This window comes from Sinocyclocheilus anshuiensis, unplaced genomic scaffold, assembly GCF_001515605.1.
Source record: "Sinocyclocheilus anshuiensis isolate Anshui unplaced genomic scaffold, SAMN03320099.WGS_v1.1 scaffold1903, whole genome shotgun sequence".
NCBI classification, from domain to species: domain Eukaryota; kingdom Metazoa; phylum Chordata; class Actinopteri; order Cypriniformes; family Cyprinidae; genus Sinocyclocheilus; species Sinocyclocheilus anshuiensis.
Genome location: NW_015552681.1, coordinates 179,734 through 198,947, shown reverse-complemented (window position 1 = coordinate 198,947; position 19,214 = coordinate 179,734). Strand labels below are relative to the sequence as shown.

Below are 19,214 nucleotides of genomic sequence, written 5' to 3'. Positions count from 1 at the left end.
CCATGCATTATATGACTGATAGACTGCAACGGTTTAAGTTAAAAATCATCATATGTGTTCTACTGAAGAAACAAAGTCACCTACATCTTGGATGCCCTGGGGGTAAGCATATAAACATCAAATTTTAATTTTTGGATGAACTATCCCTTTAAGTCAGAATTTAAATTTTACTATGGTAAAATAAATGTTCATTGATATCTTCAAAAGATTTTTTAATTTTGGCACACTTTTTTTCTATATAATGTTGATATGGTAACTAATAAATACTGTAAATTTTGTTATGCTAGCGTGTGTGGAAATATTCAAACCATGTGTGTTACAACTAACCCCGCGTTACTTTGTGCCCCGCGCTCCCCTACTTCTGAACTTCTTTTTCTTCTTTTTAAAAGGGCTGAAAATGACCAAGAACTGGCCTTTAACTTTCACAATCCGAGCAAGGGGTTCCCAGAGGCCTGTGAGCAAGACCACCCCCTCATCCCAAACACACACACTCACACACACGTACACACTCGTGATGCTTACCAGCTGCTTAATGACGCGCTCCACCAGGGTGGAGAAGGACACATACTCATTCTCGCGGTTGTCATAGAGATACTTGATCAACTTAGGGATGACCTCGGTGTCTGTTTCCGACTCAAACTCATAGCCTTTGGAAACCTATCAATGGGTTGGGATGGAAAAGCCATGGTTACAGACACAAGCAGCAGGAAAACAAAACATGTTTTTCTTTTGTGGAAAAAGTAATCAGAGATAAATGAAAGTGAAAGAGAGAGAAAGTGGAATACTAAACATAATAGCTTTGAACAGTTCCTTTGCTTTGAATCATCATTACATCAAAACTAAATTCCACTCTAATTCCATTCATGTTTCTGTTTGTTAATTAATATAAATTGACTATATTTAAGTTTTTAATACGTTCCTTGTCTTAATTTGACAATGACTGAAATGACTTTCCTTTTCTGCTAATGTCAATTAGGCTGTTTAGGCTACTAGATAATGTTAACCAGTAACCAAACATCTCTTTAAAGGTGGGGTAAGCGATTTCTGGTAGCCAATGTTGACATTTTAAATCACCAAAACAAACACGCCCCTACCCCAAAAGGGTCTCGCCCCTATTTTGATAGTTCTGCCCCACACATACGTACGCAACCCAGGCAACGATTGGTTCTGTGAAACAAAGCAAAACCAATGTTACACTGTGTCTACACCGGACACGAGTGGAGCGACGCGACAAAATTCTATGGAACTCATTATAATCAGTGATGCTGTCTACACCATAGAGGAGCCGTTTTCTCATTTTTCTACTTTCAATATTAAATAAAAAAACGAATGATCGAATGATACACGGATTGTTTTAGCAAACTCGCATTTGTTCTGGTTCCATTCAGTGGGTACAGAAAAGAATCACCCCCTTTTTTTACTCAGTGCAACTTATAACATCCAAGTGAAAGATATAGCACCAACATGTCAGAAAAAAATTTAAAAACAGAATCACTGCGTTGGGAAAAGGATCACCCCCTCCTAAACAGTCACGACTGAGCTTTGCCAAAACGCACCTTGAAGATTCTGAGGCAGATGAGACTAAAATTTAATAATTTTTCCTCAGCACCAAACGAAATGTCTGGCGGAAGTCCAATACAGCTCACCATCCAAATAACAGCATTCCTACAGTAAAGCATGGAGGTGGTAATGTCCTGATATGGGGGTGTTTCTCTGCAGCAGGGACTGGAGCACTTGTCAGGATAGAAGGAAAAATGGATGGGGCAAAATACCATCAAATTCTTGAGGAAAATCTGCTGCCCTCTGCTCTGCCCGAAAGTTGTCAACGGGAAGAAGGTTTACCTTCCAACATGACAATGACCCAAAGCACACAGCAAAACTGATTCCTTTCTATACCCACTGTATGTAGCACCTGCTTTTCACAGTCTAATCAATAAAGTAAAATGGATGGCATGGCAAGGGCTCTAGTAAAGAGGTAATTAAAATACTGCTTACCAGGTACTTCCTCAGCTCCTTGTAATTTGTGATAATGCCATTGTGGATGACAACAAATTCTGGAGAGAAACATAAAGAGATGGATGAATATATTCAAAATTATTTCATTAATTTCAAAATGAATAAGAACTTGAGTGAAAACACGAAAGTAAAAATACAAATTATACAAGGGTCTCCAATCCCATCCCTAGAGGGCCACCTTCCTGAAAAGGAAGGAAGCTCTAACCCAGTGATGGGCAAACTTGGCCCTTCCAGGCCACTTTCCTGCAGAGATTTGATCCAACCCTGATATGACTCACCTGGTTGTAGACTTCTAGTAGTCTTGAAGACAATGATTAGCTGGTTCAGGTGTGTTTGATTAGGGTTGGAGCTAACCTCTGAAGGAAAGTGGCCTGGAAGGGCCAAGTTTGCCCACCCCTGTTCTAACCTATCTCAACCTGACAATCCTGAATTCCTTGATTAGCTGGTTTAGGTGTGTTTGATTGTAATGTAAAAAAAAAAAACATTTGCAAGAATGTCCTCCACTTAAATAATCACAAATAAAATTAGAAAGGTGTCTAAAACGAGAAAGGATTCTTATACACATGTACTAAATTGTAACAGCAGCAGGTTGGGTCGCATTTCACTTTATGACTTTCTCAACTGCAAAACTTGCCGTCTGTCATATCCAACATATGTCATAGTTGATACACATCAATCACTGACACTTTTACAAGCTGTTCACGGATGTAGGCCTACATGCTTTCTGTTTCAAAGTGAAACAAACTTGAAGAATGTCTGTTTGACAAACTGTTCGTGATCTTTGTGCAGTGTAGTAATTTTATATCGATGCTATTGTTCAAAACTATTTGTCCTCATTGAAACCACAATACTGGTAAAAAAAAAAAAAACGTTTAGACACACCCACATTTTTATCATGATCTTAAAGACCTACAGGCTTATAATTTAATATGACACAATAGTGTAATCCTATATCAGTTTATATCCAACTGTTCAGAGCTTTGGGTAAAGGGTTGCGGCTTATAAAAAAAAAGGATTTGTTTTATGCTGCTTTGTACAGATGTTCTTTGGATCATTCTCAAATCCAGCTAGATAACATAAACATAAGGTCAAATATAAATGAAAAAAATATAAAATTTGAACCACACTGAATTTTGCCTGTAATATTGTTTCTTTCTAGTGTCCTTTATGGTTTACAGGAGAAAGCTGATCCGGAATCAGTAGCACGCCAAACTGTGTGGCGAGAGGAACCTCCTGCTTCTCTGATTCTAGCCTCTGCTTTAGGTGTTTATTTTCAGAGGTGAACTTTCACATCTTAACCATCATTCACAGCATTATGGCCTTCGCTAGCCTTTCATTTACAAACATAATCTAATGGCTTTAAAGCCTGTGTCGGCTACCCAGTCCTGTCTTTTCTGAATAAAGAGCTCATAAACTGACGGCAACCCCAGCTGGTTTACTAATGACTGGGTTTAAAGCAGATGACCATCATAAGGTCGCTTTATGTTTTACCATTGTTCTTGTCAGATCGGTGAGGGTGGCTGTTGACTGGACTGGGCTCTCCATGCGTGGCCCAGCGAGTGTGTGCAATGCCAAAGTGTGTGTCCAGTTCTGCCTCGAAATCAATGGCGTTGTTCTCTGATAATACAAACAGGGAAAAATCTGAGAAAAAGAATCATTAAAGAAATACTTTAAAGAAAAAGATTGATAATAACGCAGGATAACATACTGTAGATCTCTTCATCAAGAGCTTTCACCTTCCCTGTCTTCTTATAGAGGCTGATACTAGCAGCATGATCTTTCCCTGAGCCATCTACTGCAACACCTGACCAAAAACATACACAATTTTCACCATCATATACAGTCACTCACTCTCTTTATGTCTATTTCAAACACTTGATAAATAAGATGAGGGCTGAGCGTGCACAAAAACAAGATTAAGAGCACTATAATCCCCTTCACACAAGTATCGACTGACTGCTACAGCTACATCAGTGGAAGAACTGACACTCCAGGCCCTCTGTGCTGCCAAAATCCAAGAAACGAGGCCACTGTTCACGTCTTGAGCCGTATCTGTTACCTGCAGAACACAGTGACATTACCCTCACAGATGTGGGAGTGGCAGTCTTACCTGCAGAGTCATAACCCCTGTATTCCAGCCTTTGAAGTCCCTTTATGAGGGTCTGAAAGATATCCCTCCTCGTCCGTGGCACTCTGTAATTCAGGTAGGCGAAAATTCCTGCCGGGTACAAGGTAACAAGACTTGGAGAGTGTACTAATCGTGTATGAAGACGCATGCTGCTAAGACATTTTAAAGCAACCCAGTTAACCTCCCAAAAAATAAGTTTTATAGACTGAATGACAAAAACTTTAAGCATATCAATCATATTAAGACATTAAATACAATATTAACAGAGTGATGGACTCGGACGAGCCACTTAGGCTAACTAAAAGAAGCTTGTTGGCAAATAGGCAAATGGAAAACATAGACAGACAGACTACTAGACAGATAGATAGATAGATAGATGTAATTTCATAATTGATTAGTTAAAGTGTACTGCTGTGCTGAATACTGACAAGCATTTATGATAAACTAAAATATACTTTGTCATTTCTAATGAAACTTGTATGTCATGTATTTAAATATTAAATATTTAAATGACATACAAGTTTCATTAGTAATTACACATATTTAATGAATACTGAACAACTCTACAGTTACATTTAATTAACATTTGAATTACATTTAAAGTGCACATTCAATAAAATTAAGCTTGCTTCTATTTCTCAATGGACAGACAGACAGACAGACAGATAGAAGACAGATGGATAGATAGATAGATAGATAGATAGATAGATAGATAGATAGATAGATAGATAGACATTCTGTAATCAGAAGCAACTACTTTGCAGAAGAACAAACTTTTATTGTAAACTCAGGCTTAGTTCTTATTAATATTATTAATACAATAACAGTAAATATAGTAGTAATGTGCTCTTTAAAACAACTTACAAATCAGTTTACAAAAGTGTGGTTTCTGAGCTAACCTCAGTGTCTATCATCTTCACAATAGTGTCCCCATCACAATCAAAAATCAGAGATTACTAGATTACTTTGAGGCAAGGAGCATATTAAAATTCCCCGAGTGCCAGACAAAGTGATAAAGTTTATTTAACAAACTTTAAATCAGCCACGTCGCCGACTGAATGTTGTGGATCCAGATTGTATTTGGATGCGTCTTAACACGCAGTGTGTTTGCTGCTACCTAGACAGCATTCATGTGCGTCATAAGCACATCAAGCCCAAACCTAAATATCAGGCAGCATATTTAACCACTGTAGGTGCGTCCTAACGTTCGCTAGCGCCTGTGATGTTCAGAAACGCTGTCTAGGTAGGGAGCTCAGTAGGTTTTGAGACACCGCTGTCGCACTCCAACCCGGATCTGTCACTTCTGTCACAACTCCAGTGAAGGATGACCAGACCGACCAAATATTTACGCTGGCATGACATCTGACTATATATTCACGGTTCACACACACACACAGGGACGGATAGTTTAATACAGGCGATAGCAATCTGAAGTATGATTGTTATGACAGTATGAGAATACATTTATCTAATCACAGCGATTAATTTACAGTATTTCTATTCCTGTAAAGTAATAATAATAAAAAGATGAACTTACCGCACATCGTTCAAGTGTATTCTTTCAAACTTAAGGTAGTTTAGAGGGTCTGCTGGTGAAGCGGAGCGGAGCAAGTCGCAATATGATCCAAAGACTTCGAGGAGGAACTACGAACAGCCGCCTGGGTTTATAGAACCTGCTCCACCTCTGGTTACCATGACAACGTCAGCCCCGCCCACCGCTGGCTGATCGAAAGAACTGAGTTTAATTCTTGCTTGATACTAAGGATTCCTGTATTTGTTCATGTTTTATGTTTAGAAACCTAGTTTTCCACATATGATATTACAGACTATTGACGGTGTAAATACGCCCAACACAGGCTGTGTGCTGTGCCACATATATAGAAATTTTGTTATCCAAATGTGCCTTTAAAATGGAGGAGCGAAGCAAAGATTTAAAAATTGATGTTTTAATAGTAACAACCTTAAGTAAGTTTATAATATATAAGTATATATAAATGACTGAAAAATAGATGAGAACACACAGGCGCTATATAGTTTCAAAAAAAAAAAACAAGTATGTGGCCACCACACCCATATGTGTTTGTTGAGCACTTCATTTCAAAACCACTGCCATTAATGGCGAGATGATTCTCCTTAAGAGTTTATGTGAAGAATTTCAATTCAATTCAAGTTTATTATAGCACTTTTAACGATACAACTCGTTGCAAAGCAACTTTACGGATAACTGCAGTACAAGATTATGAGATGCATTATTTGAATGCTTGGCCAAAGAAATCAAAGTGTCTTTAATCTAGATTTAAACAGAGAGAGTGTGTCTCTCTATAGACACATATACACTATAGGCTATGTGAACACTGATGCAGGTATTCACTCCCATTCAGACTTTAAGAGCATCAGTGAGGTCAGGTATTCTTTTGTTGAAAAAGTATAATTATATTGAATGTGCACATGTAATGTAGCCTACTTCAAATCTTAAAAGTTTATTTAAAAAAAAGTTAATTACTTAACTTAAAGTTAAAGTTATTAAGTGTCCAAAAACATTACATTCAGTTTACCTACAAATGAACTTGAAACTGTTGTTCCAAACCTGTTCTTCTGCAGAACATAAAAGAAGATATGTTGAGAAATGTCTCTTTTTTTCCCTCCATATAATGGAAGTCAGTGGTAACCAGACCTGTTTGGTAAGCAACATTGTCCAAAGAGGTTTGAGACGACATGAGGGTGAGTAAATGTTAACAAAATTGTAATTTTAAGTATATTCTTTTAAAATACATTATTTCCATAATAAGTTTTTTATTTTTTTCACAATAATATTAATGTAAGTGATGAGGTCTATCTCTATAAGCACTTCAGTTCATCCCAAAAGTGTTCAGTGGGGTTCAGGTCTTTGTGCAAGTCAGTCAAGATTTTTTTTTGTAAATCATGTGGCTCTTTCTTTGTTCAGAAGGACATTGTCACACTGCAATAGAAAACAACCCTTTTGTCAAAAATTTGTAAGCACAGAATTCTTGAGAATGTCAATGTATACCACAGCATTAAGACTTCACTGGAATTTAGCATTTTTAGGCAATTGAATTGTGTTAAATAGGAATGGATGCAAATGAATTTCTTGAATTTTAGAAGGAATTTTTTTTTTACCAGCAACTGCACTGTAAAATAAAGTTGTGATTTTGTGTTTGGAGCAAATGTGAATCATTTGGTCCTTAAAGTTATTCTGGCACCATATAGTGCTAAAATGCTTTTGATTTTTTTTTCTATTAGGGCCCTATAGAGAATCTCCATTTCAGTGTTAATGTTTCCAATGTTTAACCACTGGTCCTGCTGCAGCTACAATAGTGTTCCACAGAAGAAAGAGGTTTGAGACGACATGAGGGTGAGTAAATGTTAACAAAATTGTAATTTTAAGTATATTCTTTTAAAATACATTATTTCCATAATAAGTTTTTTATTTTTTTCACAATAATATTAATGTAAGTGATGAGGTCTATCTCTATAAGCACTTCAGTTCATCCCAAAAGTGTTCAGTGGGGTTCAGGTCTTTGTGCAAGTCAGTCAAGATTTTTTTTTGTAAATCATGTGGCTCTTTCTTTGTTCAGAAGGACATTGTCACACTGCAATAGAAAACAACCCTTTTGTCAAAAATTTGTAAGCACAGAATTCTTGAGAATGTCAATGTATACCACAGCATTAAGACTTCACTGGAATTTAGCATTTTTAGGCAATTGAATTGTGTTAAATAGGAATGGATGCAAATGAACATGTACATTTTTGTACAAAGAACATCGTTTTTTTCTTGAATTTTAGAAGGAATTTTTTTTTACCAGCAACTGCACTGTAAAATAAAGTTGTGATTTTGTGTTTGGAGCAAATGTGAATCATTTGGTCCTTAAAGTTATTCTGGCACCATATAGTGCTAAAATGCTTTTGATTTTTTTTTCTATTAGGGCCCTATAGAGAATCTCCATTTCAGTGTTAATGTTTCCAATGTTTAACCACTGGTCCTGCTGCAGCTACAATACTGTGAAGTTTTTTTATTAGACATCTGTGTCACGTTAAGCAGAATAAGACACAGGCCCTGTGTGGTCCCCCTTTGGGGGGCTATTGTGAAGATCTGTGGATCCTCCCCACCACAGTAACTCCCAAGGAATCTCAAAAAGAATTTAATCAAGCCGTAGAAGGTGAGAAGAACTAAGGTGAAATGATACTGTATCTACATATACAGAAGCTGAATGATTCATAGATTTTAAAATTTTTGTTTAAGGCCAAATATGATTCAGGTGTTACAGAGATTGCATTAGGCAAGATCAGGTAAACTGATAGACCAGGAAAAAGTATGTAGATACCCCTTTGAAATAATGGGTTTGGACTGTCAACTTAATTCCAGCGAAAACAAATGTTAATGCTACATCATACAATGACATTCTAGGGAATTATATGCTCCTGACTTCCGAGTTTGGAGTGGAGTTTGGATCTTTCCTATTCCAGAATAATAATGTCCCTGTGCCAAAAGCGAGATCCATATAGAAATGATCTGAACACCCAATGTAAAATGAGTCATAAATTGAAGGACTGTTTTCAAATAGTTGTACATTACAAACAGATGCATTTAAGTAACAATAGATATTTCTCTCTCACTTAAAAAATAAGGTCCACTGTTTCAAACAGTTTTGAGCTGCGTCAGAATCCTGTAATTTATCAAATCAACACATAAATAAACCAACAAAAAAAGCTATTAATATTTTAATATGTGGTGTGAATTACAGTAAATGCTTTAATTACGTATGTGCTGTCAGAGCTGTCCAGTATCATGAGTTGGCAGTCAGTGACCACTAAAAGGGTGGTACGGGCAACAAACAGTCACACCCTCAAACAATGTTTTAACAGAGCCAAAGTGCAGCTCCAGTGGCTGTGTTGAAATTGCTTTTACATAGTTTTTTTTCTAATCTCACTATCTTATTTTACTGTTTATTATCTCGTATACTGGCACCAGTTCAGTAAGACAAAATACAAAAGAGCACATTAAATGGGCAATAGTTTATAAAAGACATTCATTAACTTTATATAATGTTTAATAGATCAGTAGTTCTTGGACATTTATATGTGAAATGAATTCATAGGTGAAATGAATAAAAGCTTTATTTAAAAAAAAATAAAAAAAACCTGTTAAGCTTTATATAATGTTTGCTACTTAGACTACTTAGTGAATAACATTATGAATGTTAATATGCAGCATTACCATTAAATAACCCAAATTTCCATGGCACATTCAGACCCTGGGTGAGTTAGCTTTTTCCATCACTTCAGACCTTTGAGGTAAATGATGTTGTGCAAAGCAGCACAGCAGTTGAGTCATTTAGACTTTCTAGTCCAGCCAAACAGATATAATATCATATGATATTACATAACGTAATGTAACGTCACATAACGAACAACATAACATAACATAACATAACATAACATAACATAACATAACATACATAACATAACATATAACATAGCATAACATAACATAAAACATAAATTAACATAACATAACATAACATATAACATAACATAAACCATAACATAACATAACATAACATATAACATATAACATAACATAACATAACATAACATACATAACATAACATAACATATAACATAGCATAACATAACATAAAACATAAATTAACATAACATATAACATAACATAAACCATAACATAACATAACATAACATATAACATAACATAACATATAACATAACATAACATAACATAAAACATGACATAACATAACTTAACATAAAACATAACATATAACATAGCATAACATAACATAAAACATAACATAACATAAAACAACATAACTTAACATAAAACATAACATAACATAACATAACATAACATAACATAAAACATGACATAACATAACTTAACATAGCATAACATAACATAAAACATAACATAACATATAACATAATATAACATAACATAAAACAACATAACTTAACATAAAACATAACATAACATAACATATAACATAACATAACATAACATAAAACATAACATAACATGACATAAAACATAACATAACATAACATAAAACATAACATAAATATTCATTTTTAAAGAAAAGTTAAACACACAAACACAAGAACATATTGATCAGTTGGTTGACTGACTTTGGATACTGCTCATTAATAATATAAATACATTGTTTATTGTTTATTAACAAATAAAAAACTGAGTAAATGAATGATGTCAGAAAGTCTCACTATCAGCAACAACATAGATATTATGAATTGTTATATAAAGTTATTTTAACTACCATATACCATAAAAACATGCCAAATATTAGGTGGCATATTTTTATATTCATTCCCTATTTTAAATAAAGCTGAAACCCAAATGTTTGAGAAGTCCCTGAGACATGTGTATGCTTAATTATTATTAAACATGTTAAATAAAAATTTAACTTGCATGAAATTGACACTTTATGTTTATAAAGCATGTTAACTTTAATGTAGGACTCCATAAATGAGTCTCTAGAAGAAGTACACGTAAAATTAAACTATTTTATAAATCTATGACTTTTTCTGCACTTTAATGCCTAGAAAAATACATCATAATTCACAAACAGAATTATGCATTAAAGCACAGAAATTTCCTCTTTGATTGTTAATTTATAGCTAGATTGTAATGTCATTCTATGGAGTTTTTCCCCACTCTATGTATTTCCTGAACACAAGACCATGGATTTAATAGTTCACTGCTCACAAACTTGGATTGGCAATGCATCATTATTTCATTTGGCCGCTGCGGTGCAAACGATTGAATCAAGAGCTGTGGTACCGGACCACTGGGTTAGGATTTGACTTTTCTTGTTCATTGCCAATCAGACTGATAGGCTCAATGCTGAGAGCATCTACCATGTGACACTGGAATGTACGTCAAGTGATTTAACTTCACAAGATCCTCTCATTAATGCATATTATGATTTCTCCCTTCTGCTGCAAGTCACCTCCAATTATAGCACACACTGAGCACTCATTAATGGAAATTACTATTAGTCCCATTTTTCCACAAGTCGATCAGGTTGGTGCTCACCAACGCAAACATGTGAATTCATGCAAACTGTTGAAAACATTTGGAAATATGTTACTAGACAATCAGGCTGTATAAGGTACGTCTAATAAAAAGTCACTTCCTTGTGCAAAAGGACAAACTTGTTAGCAGAAAAACAGCTTATAAAACAATTAGTATAGAAACCCAAACCCAAAACCTGCAGCTTTTGTTTTCATTGTTCAAATACGAATTGAATGCATTGAGGCATTGAATCGCAAATGATTCCCAGCTAAGTGAGCACATGTATTTTACTCTTTGGGCAAAGTAAAACCATCTGCATTTTTAAAAAGGTAAGTGAGATGTGTGTTTAATTTAATAAATAAAGCTCAGATATTCCAATAAAAAATATTTTATATAAAAAAAAAAAAACATTAAATAAGTTTTGTAGAGGCAATTGTGGAAGATAGTTCAAGAGTAAATGCATTTTACGTTTACTTTTTTAAATATATTTTATAGTGTAAATTAATATTGTCTGACGTGTCTTCTATATATATTGAGATCTGTATTATGACATGTTTTATGTGCTTCCTTATTGGAGTTTGGACTCAGACATCATCTTGTAAAGTAAATGCACAAATGAAGTACATTTACATTCATGTGCATGGACATACTTTTAATACATTTTAATAGTCAAATTTGGCCACAAATGTTTTTGAAATGAAGTTCATTTCAAAAGAAAGAAAGAATGAATGAATGAATGAATTATAAGAAGAAACTAAACTCAATTAGGCCTACTATAGGTTCATAAATAATATTAAGATGTTATTATAGGTCAATATTTTTGGCATCATTACTGCTATATATGTTTAGTAACATTGTAAAAAAAAAAAAAAAGAAAAGAAAAAAGAAAGAAAACTCACTGGCATGAATAATAACGAACCAATTCAAAAAGACTTTCTGATCTCATCTTAAAGGGGTCGTATGATGTTGTTAAAAAATAACATTATTTTGTGTATTTGATGTAATGAAATGTGTTTATGCGGTTTAAGGTTAAACCTCAAGCGTGTGACAGAAATGTTACGCCCCTCACCATATTGTGTTGATGCCAGGCCGGAGTGATGATTCAAAAACATGAAAACCCATTATAAAACCTATTATAAATGAGGCATTCATTGCATCCAGTGGGGACAAGAATATCTCTTTGGATTTGAGACTTTAGTCTTTGCAACTTTACAGATCTTCTTTATGCACCAAGAGCTTGTAACACTCCAAAGAGAAAGGAAAAACTGAAATCGCATCATATGACCCCTTTAAGTGTATGTAATCCTAATCATGATTGTGTCCTTGAATCACAGCCTGGCTGACAGTGGCTGTTTTATGAGTAACATCAGCAATGCAATCAAACTTTATTGGAACACGTTACACGACACAACAGTGCGTTATCCATGAGCTCTGAACCCACATCCACATGTTGTGGTCAGACTGTGATCTCATAGCTCTTATCACAGTGACTCACATACAACAGAGGCCCTCACACTCTGAGCTGGGTGGACCGCCAGTCTACATATTAAATCCAGACATCCCAGTGGGACTGCCAAACGTAGGAAATGACCTACGATGTGTCAGTGTGTAAAAGTACAACGTCACAGAGGGATTGGAAAAGGGCTCTGGGAGGAGGTGAGCATATGTGTGAGAGAGAGTGAGTGCTGTTGGGTGGAGAGTGTGGTGGCTGGACTTCCAGGAAAGCGTGTTTAGCATGGCAGCATAAGATGTGAGGAGACTGCCAATGGAGCAGCATATGAACCAGAGAAACACAGGGAAGACGCTGGGAAGGATGAAGCAAACGTTGGATGTTAGTTTCATAGTGTTGCTTTGATGTGGCAAGGACCGTGTAAAGGATCTACTGCCATTAAAGAGTTTTGATCACTTAAGTTGGAAGACATTTTCACAGAAAAGATAATCGCCATTTCAGTTTCATTTCTATTTCAGTTTACCCAGTGAAACTTTCTATGATGATATATCTGACTTGAGTTTCTACACCAAACGACAACATTTTTGGGAGGCCACTGTCTCCTAGTGGCAGATAAATGTATTGCAAGAGGGAGGGAGGATGTCACTTGACCAGTAGGGGTCTCCCCAAGAACACACACACACACACACACACACACACACACACACACACACACACACACACACACACCTGTCTAAAAGGGCACATTGCACAGACCTCTACAGCTAGTTTGAATAGGTTAAATAATATAACCTAACCCTAACAGAAAACTTTATAAATTTTTTGCGAAAAAGTTTTTACAATCAAGAACGTCCCAAAAGGAGGCTTTGGGAGATTTAGCTCAGGTTTAGCTATCTCTTATGCTCACCAAGGCTGCATTTATATAGTAAACAGTAATATTGTGAAATATTACAATTTAAAGCTTTAATGTTTCTATAATGTACAGTAATTTGGTCCTGTGATAGGAAAGCTACATTTTCACTGTCTTCAGTGAAACTTTCTACTGTCTTCAAGTGTCACATAATCCCTCTGAAATAATCTGAAAGTTCTGAACAAAACATTTTCTTAAAAAAAAAAAAAAACTATTGTCTGCAAACATATGAACAATAATGCATGTATGTAGTATATGTAAATAAATTTAATATTAAAAGCAGTGTATACACACACAATTTTCAATTTTGAATAAATGCATTTTAAACCAAGAAACTTAAATTTTACAATATTTATAATTAATAATTTTATAATTATAATTTATAATTAAATATTACATAACACAATACTGTACACAGTTAAGTACATTTAATAGCTTGCATGTGCCCATATAAGATTTGTTTGAACTTTCTTTATCATTGTTACCAAAAATGGTGAACAGTGAATTTCAGGAAAGACATTCAAGAGCAAAAATGGCATTTATGTCCTTTTATTTATTCATTCATGTATTAACAGATCCAACAAGATCAAAGTAAATGCATTCAACCTTTTGAGAAATTGAAACAATTTTAAACTTGTAACAAAAATACAAGAAATTCTCTGTCCAGAGCGGTTACATTAAATTAAATTTCAGCCAGTTTTCTTTTTTTTTTTTAACCTTCAGTCAATTTAGTGCCCTCATCATTTGTCACACCATCCTCGACACAACCGTATCACAACGATGCTTACAACGTCATAATACACAACAGCAAAGACTTAAAGAATTAAGTTATCACTGAACCCATTATGTATTGATGATGTTACATGAAATCATAACATAATTTCTCAATATATGACAATAAGCTCTAGGCAGTTTTCTAACTTGCTATGTGATGGAACAAAAAAACCAACACATAAAAACACTGCTTTTGTTCAGTCAAGCCATGAATAATTACACCACAGTACATCCAAAAACACCAAGGAATGCATGTTCTCACACATACTAACTTAAAGTAACACTTTGAAGGAAAAATTAAAAGGCAAAGCAAGGAAGAGGCAAACAAAAGACAACAGCACCAACAACAATGCTGCTACGCACTCACACAACATCTTTTCAGGACGAATATTTACTTAAGACACTAGCAAAAGGATGAGTCTGTGATAGGGAAAAGCCATTATTACTGCAGTGACCCAGCAGCAAGACAGCACAAGGGAGTAAGAGAGAGGGTAGACCAGCTACGGGTTCACTATGTGTACAGTTGAGGTTGATGTAAGGAGTTCACTTAGAATCCAGAGGGTGTCAGGACGTTCATGTCCCGGTGTTTGAGTTTGTGAGGTCTGGTCATCTGTCTCTTCCCCTCCATGGTGGGGATCTCCATCTTGGGGGGAGCTTGGAAGTTGGTGGGGTCTGCGGCCAAGCGGGTGGCCTGGGCTTTCATCACTTCCATAGGGGTGGGTTTCTGAGCTCCTTTATAGGACTGCAGGGCAAAGCCCCCTGTGAACATACAGGAATGACATTGGGTGTGTTGACACTGATGAAAGGGGGAAGGCCAAAGAACTTCTAACATCTGGAGCAATGCATGTGTAAAAAGCTCTCTGCGGACATTTAAAACATTTTATACAACAGATAGTTCTGGTCCTCCAATGTGATCTGCAGGGGTTAATACATACAGATGAAAGGCCTTAGATAAACAAGAGAAGCTGGCTGGTCAAATGATGTAAAATGGGTTTAAAAGAAGGTTTAAAGAAGTTTCTTATGCTTATTTAATCAGAAATACATGGGGGAAAAACCACTATTATTGATAAATATTTTTAAATATAAGCAGTTGTACTGCTTAATATTTTTGTGGAAGATTTTTTCAGGATTCTTTGATAAAGTAAAAACAAAATACAGAATTACAGCATTATACATGTCTTTACTGTCACTTTTTCAGCATCCTTGCTAGTATTTATACATATGTATATACAGTATATATTAGGGGTGGGAATCACGGGGTACCTCACGATACAATACACCGCTCACAATACCGATAATATCACAATACAGCAGTTCTGTGATAATCGATATATTACCAGACAATCATTTAATGATACATCACTATATCTGTCGATATCTATGAAAACAAAATGCCTGTGAAAAGGTTAAAGGCACAATATATAAGATTTTTTTACTGCCCGAGTCCCGTCGGATTGCATCGGCTGTGGGGATGAAGACGACAACTCCCATGACTCCACACTCAGTCACGTCGTCATCAAACTACGCCTTTGATTATTTGTTTATTTTGAATACGCTAGTGGCGAAAATTACATATTGTGCCTTTAAGTGCAGGTTTTCTCTCTTCTTTTAAGTACAAACTGCTGAAAATTCTGCAAAAATTAAAATTTACTCACTCTCAAGTTGTTTTAAACCTGAACGAGTTTCTTTCTTCTGTTGAACATAAAAGTTATTTTGAAGAATGTGGGTAACCAAACAGTTAATGGTCCCCATTAGGGCTGGGTTTTGACACAAATTTCACAACTCGATTCGATTATCCTTCAACAAGCTTGTGATTTGATTCGATTTGATTCAATATAGATTAAAATTTAAGGGGGTCTGAATACTTTCCGTACCCACTGTATAACAGGAACTGGACTTGGCAAATTTTCAAGGAAAAAAAAATCTCAACTAATGCTGTAAAATATACCTGAGTCAATAATATGGAAGGTTGAAATTTGCTGATTTGTATACAAACACTTAAAATATACTAAGTTTTTGTAATATTAAATTTATAATACTAACTTTAAATTACATAATTATATTTCTACTCCAATTCGTTTTTTGAAACATAAACATTAAAATTGTAGCTGCCACAAGAAACTCGATGGATTTATTCAAACATAAAAAAATGAAAAAAAAGAAAAAAAAAAAAAAAAAAAAAAATTATAATGAATGTGTTATATGGTACATATTAAGCAAAATGCTCCTCTCGAGAGTTAATTTTTCTAGCCGACTAATGAGTTCATGGTCCCCAAATATGATTTTCTGTGGTAAATGTGATGTTACGTGACATTGTTTACAAGCCATTGTCATCTTTCTGCATTTGAAACACTGATTGAGCGATTACATGAGACAGGATACGGATTTCGGTAAGTTGTACTCTTTCTTTTAACATACCTTTGGATGTTCATTAATGTTTATTTCATGCTGTAAATGCTATTAAAGCAGAGGAGACGATCAGTTCACGCTGCCGCTTCTAACAGAGACGCTACAGCAATCTGTCACTCCACATCAAACAACGCCAAAATGGCATTTAATATTTAAATATTGTAATAAAATGGACCGAATTTGAAATCTGACTTTAATGAAAATATAAGTCTAATGCATCTTCAAAAGCAACAGCAAAAAACTGTAAAAATTAATATAAAATTAAAAACACACAAAAAGTGTGAAAAGAAACACTGATCTACAACATCAAAACAGTGACTTTGTATTATGGCTGGGCGGTATATCGAGTTTGTACGAAATGAGGCACCGGTACCTATGTAACCGGTATGTACTAGAACCGAATCAGAATGCAGATTTCGGTGCCTCAATTCGGTGTCACTTAAATGCATCTTCGTTCTCCGAAACAAGACATAAAGATCACCGGCACCGCACGTGAAAAATAATTTCCCGACTGAGAAAATTCACGAACGCAAGTCGGAAAGCTCTAATAATACAAATCCAACACATCTTTGTAGTAACGCGAGTGTCCATGTTGTTTTCACAATCCGACTTAAAAAACTCGGGAAATGAGAGCATCCGAGGAGCGCGTGCATGCAGCAATTGCATTTGCTCTGATGGCAGCAGGTAGATACCGTTAGCTAGCTAAGCTAAACATTCTTAAATTAAAATGCCTAAAGCTAAACTTCCCTTGTAATGACTTGCAATGAGAAGCGTTTCTAAACCTGTTGTCCAACAAAAGAGAACACTATGACGTTTTTACTCCACAACTGCTTCCTTTTGTGATCTGATGTGGCTTCTTGTCACAGAATGAGGCAGAAAATATGTTCTATACTGTAAAAAGCATATGGTAAAAAGGCTATATCGATTAGTAATGGATTATAAATATACTTAATTATGATGAAAATAACAAAGATGGCTTGAATAACACAGATAAACTATACATTGTCGCAGTCGAGTGTTTATTGTCTTTGTTTTTTCATTCAAAATGTTTGTATCTTCTGTTTACTCAAGTTACAAGGATAGCAATGCCTTTGTCCATATTAGGGATTTCCTGAGTTCTATCCCTTCTGTGATGCACATGTGGAGTTTCTGCGCGAGGGCGCCCTCTGGCGTCCAGTATGAATGAAACAGACATTAAATGTGTTCCCTCAATAATGGCCAACCCATCCTATTTTGGGTAATTTTTTTTTTTCTTCTTAAGTATAGGTTCAGGCACCGGTACCGTTTTAAAAGTATCGATTTGGCACCGGTATCGTAAAAAAAACCCAAACAATACCCAACCCTATATATCAATATATTTTTTTAGAAGCGATATGGTATGAGGCAATTAGTGTTGTCAAAAGACCTAGTATTTCGGTACCAAGTCAGTACTAAAAAAATGAAAACGTATTAGCATGTTTTTGTGTTTTGCTTTGGTACCGAAATTGGTACCGAGAACCGTGGATTTTCACTGGTATTGGTACTGAATACTGAAAATTTGGTACCGTGACAACACTAGAGGCAATACCGCCTATATTGATATACAGTAGTTTGATACGAGCGCATGTGAATAATAGCATAGGACATAGAGTGAACTGCTGCAGGGAAAGTGCATAATCCAATTTTTCCTAAACATGAGACATGCATTATATTAAGGGCTTTAAAATAACTGGTAAGATATAGTTAACACATATGGTTTAAAGCGGCTCAATCCCGTCAGATGCTCTGACAGACTCATGTGCGGCTGACAGAGACGCTACTTGCGGTGTTTAATGCGTTTGAGATGTGCTATTTTCCTCAGTTCATAACTTAAATATCACAGGTATATTCTCCATCTGTAAATGTTAGAAAGTCATGGAAATATTTCCAATTTCCTGTCAGGAGTGCACGAGCCTAGTACATGCGATTCTCCGCTAAACTTCACAGACTTCAGTGAAGGAGTGCCGCTACACGTATGCGCGCCAAACAGACGGAGTGCAATAGAATAGGAGCACAATAATTCTGACTAAAATATACATTTTACTAAAATATTTGTAGTTGGACAGTAAATGTGCCACGTGTAGAATTTTAAACCCAAAAGTAGGCTAAGTGTATCTTACGATAGCAGTAAAGTGTAAAGTGACTATTGTAATGGGGTAATCAAAATATAATACAATTAATCTGTGCTTTTGTTTTTATTTTTGATTCATTTTTAGTTTAGTGAATTTACCTTCTCCTTTAAATAGCATTGTTTTTGTTTTTAGATTGTAATGTTACAATGTTTAGGATGTAATGTGATTTTAGCCCCTTTTTTGCACATAATATATAGCATAGCCTGCATGGTTACTTTCACTACATTTGTTTTCATTGCCTTTAAACATTGTTTTATTGGGCAACAGGATGTAAAAAAAAGTAAATAAATAAATATATATATATAAATAAA

General features: G+C 35.3%; 2 protein-coding genes across 3 annotated transcripts in view; both read right to left on the bottom strand.

The window, feature by feature from the left end:
* The window catches only part of gfpt2 (glutamine-fructose-6-phosphate transaminase 2), a 24,761-nt gene extending 18,980 nt beyond the window's left edge, over window positions 1-5,781 (bottom strand). The window contains exons 1-6 of one of the 2 annotated variants that reach the window (XM_016459308.1): window positions 5,682-5,781; window positions 4,127-4,234; window positions 3,725-3,820; window positions 3,508-3,633; window positions 1,996-2,054; window positions 523-657 (exon numbers count right to left, since the gene is read on the bottom strand). In XM_016459308.1, coding sequence (XP_016314794.1) covers window positions 523-657; window positions 1,996-2,054; window positions 3,508-3,633; window positions 3,725-3,820; window positions 4,127-4,234; window positions 5,682-5,688 — 531 coding nt within the window. In that variant the 5' untranslated portion in view covers window positions 5,689-5,781. Of the gene's footprint in view, window positions 1-522; window positions 658-1,995; window positions 2,055-3,507; window positions 3,634-3,724; window positions 3,821-4,126; window positions 4,453-5,681 lie in introns of those variants that run through there. The other variant, XM_016459307.1, reaches the window with a different exon arrangement.
* An 8,239-nt stretch (window positions 5,782-14,020) lies between these two features.
* Window positions 14,021-19,214, bottom strand: part of LOC107667590 (putative monooxygenase p33MONOX) — a 9,808-nt gene continuing 4,614 nt past the window's right edge. The window contains exon 5 of the mRNA XM_016459296.1: window positions 14,021-15,224. Coding sequence (XP_016314782.1) covers window positions 14,892-15,224 — 333 coding nt within the window. The 3' untranslated portion in view covers window positions 14,021-14,891. The remainder of the gene's footprint in view (window positions 15,225-19,214) is intronic.